Source organism: Mesitornis unicolor, unplaced genomic scaffold (genome assembly GCF_000695765.1).
Source record: "Mesitornis unicolor isolate BGI_N332 unplaced genomic scaffold, ASM69576v1 Scaffold24636, whole genome shotgun sequence".
In the NCBI taxonomy this organism is placed as follows: Eukaryota; Metazoa; Chordata; class Aves; order Mesitornithiformes; family Mesitornithidae; genus Mesitornis; species Mesitornis unicolor.
The window spans coordinates 115-2,572 of NW_010193310.1; the positions used below are offsets into that span (position 1 = coordinate 115).

Here is a 2,458-nt window from a genome sequence, read left to right on the forward strand (position 1 = left end):
AGCCAGGAGAGAAAAGCATTTCACTCCCAGCTGAAAAATCTGCCCTTAAGGAACCACACTGCAGCAAAGCACTCCCTGTCTCAGAAAACAAACACCAAACCCTTCCCAAAACTCTGAGGCTGTGGAAAGCCTGGGTAGTTATGTCTGTCTCCAGAGCATAGCCTGCTCCTGGCTGTCAGCAACATGGGCAGAGCCTTGGCAGGGCTCGACTCTGTGGCTTGATTTGCCCCCTAAGAGAGATCTGGGATCCCCCACAGGAGAAATGGCCAATCTGGATACCCCCAGGCTGCCCCAAGCCATCCAGGACCCCACGACACATCCTGGACCCCACGATCGCTGCCCTTGGGTCCCACACAGAGCAGGCTGCAGCTGGGGACAGCAGCAGCACTGAGTTTGCCATTTCCCCCCCCGCTTCAGTCCCAAATTACTGCCACCTCTCAATGGTTTGGTTAATTAATACCACTCCGGCCAGTACCTACCACAGCAGCAAAGTAAATGGGCATCAGCGGGTGGCAGGCCAGGAAGAAGTCGTATAATCGCACGACGTGCCTGAAGTCGGACAGGACGTGCCCAAACCAGGTGATGAGCCAGCTGAGGGCAAAGATGGTTCCCACCTCCGCGCTGCACAGAGAGAAAGCGGTGTTAGGTCAGACAGAAACAGCACGGAAATGCTCCTGGTGAGAGAACCTGAGTGTGTGATGCACGATGTCACTGTCACGCTGGCCTGAGGACACCTGCAGCCCTGCAGCACAGACTCCTTTCCACCCCAAAGCTTGCTCACTTCTGGGAGTCTGCAATCAGGCGTGGTACCCAAAAACACCCTGGCCATGAAAGGTAAGAGACACTTGCCCAGAAAAGGGCTCTAGACCAAACCTTTCCACCTACCTTTCTGCTGCTGCTTTATTCTGTCCACACTATGCACAACCTGGGTATTATCCCCCCCCAAAAAAAACCACAGCAGGGTGACAGCAGCCACAAAACGGGGCACCTGAAGCAGCTGGGGCAGCTTTGTATGACACCATCCATAGCCCCCAGCCTTTCCAGAGGCAGCAGAGTGCTGGGGTGACACTGTTTAAAACCCCTCCAGACAAGCAGCACAGCTGTGGGTTTGCTCAGCAGCAGAGCCCGTGGCTTTGGGCTGTCACCGTAGCCGCGGGCTGCGTTGACTCGCTCTGGAAAAGCCACCGTGGTGCTGGGGACACGCTGGTGCAAACGGCCCCGCGAGCAGTGACACGGGACCAGCAGGGGAGAGCTGTGAGGCTCCGAGGGAATGTCTGCGTACCTCTGCATGAAGTCATGCAGCTCAGGGTTCACCTGGTCTATGATGGGCATCAGGTAATTTAAAATGTGCTTGGTATTATCCATCGTCGGGTCCATAAAATCCCTGGGGAAAAGATGGAAAAGCAGCTCTGTCAGTGAGCTCCTCTCCAGGGAGGCAGCCAGAGGGTAAATAAAGGTACTCACAATAAAACAGCTCTGCTGGCAGGGTGGCCCCAAGCCCCGAGGAGCTCTGTCCGTTTGGGACAGCCCCTTCCTGCCTATTGGGAACACACAGGGCTGATCTGCCCCGAAAATCCAGGTCCAGATGTGTGAACCATAAAGCCTTTCCAGCACCCAAAAGTGAACTCTTACTGGGAGAGGAGGGAGAAGCTCTCCAAAAACTCCTCATTTGAAGGTTTGTTCTCATTTCAGCGCACAAACAGCAGTCACTTGAGTTGGGGTGCAGGTCACTGCCTGTACAGAGCCCCCTTCCAGTGCAAAACTGCCCAGGGCCATCGAGGCTCAGTGGGAGGCACCGCGCTGAGCCAGCCCCCAGGAGCCAGAGAGGCCCTGACAGCAAAGAGCCCGGAGAACCATGAACAATGCACACACGTTGGCTTTTTCAGCTTCAAGAGATGCCTCAAATTAACTGACAGCCTTCAATTATCCCTTCCCCAGAGCACAACGCCCTGCAAAGCCACGTCCTATCGTGTGGTCACGCTGCTTTCACAGCACCCCTCTGGGTATGGACAGGACCAGCAGCCAGCCCTGACCCAAGGCTCTGCCCCCCAGGGTCCCCTTCCAGGCCAGCCCCAGCTGCAGGGGTGTCCCCACAGCTCGGGGACACGCAGGCCTCCAGCAAACCCACTGCCTACCTGAGATGATGCGTCGAGAGCTTTTCCACCAGGGCCGTGGCCAGTCTGTCCCCCACCACCAGCAGGAAGGTGACCACGATGTCATGGTAGCCCTGGTAGTAGTGCAGCTGGGGGTTGCGCTTGAGGACGTGGAGGATGATATCGATGAGCTCCTCCTGCAGCCCTTCCCTCTGCTCATCCGGCATCCCTGCGGGGACAGCACCAGGGGCTGTGTCACCTACCAGCGAGGACAGGACCTGTGCATTTACCAACCTGCCTCATCCCAAGGGATGTGGTGCAAAGGGGCGTGTGTGAAACCAGCAGAAAAAAACAAGTATCACAGA

At 56.6% G+C, this 2,458-nt stretch overlaps 1 protein-coding gene across 1 annotated transcript; it reads right to left on the bottom strand.

Annotated features, from left to right (window-relative positions):
- Positions 1–479: 479 nt before the first annotated feature.
- LOC104542945 (TBC1 domain family member 20-like) lies at positions 480–2,352 on the bottom strand (the record flags this gene model as incomplete). The annotated part of the gene is made up of 3 exons (XM_010187420.1): positions 480–621; positions 1,283–1,384; positions 2,136–2,352. Coding segments are annotated over 3 exons (461 nt in total), but the record flags the coding sequence as incomplete, so codon positions are not given.
- Positions 2,353–2,458: the final 106 nt, after the last annotated feature.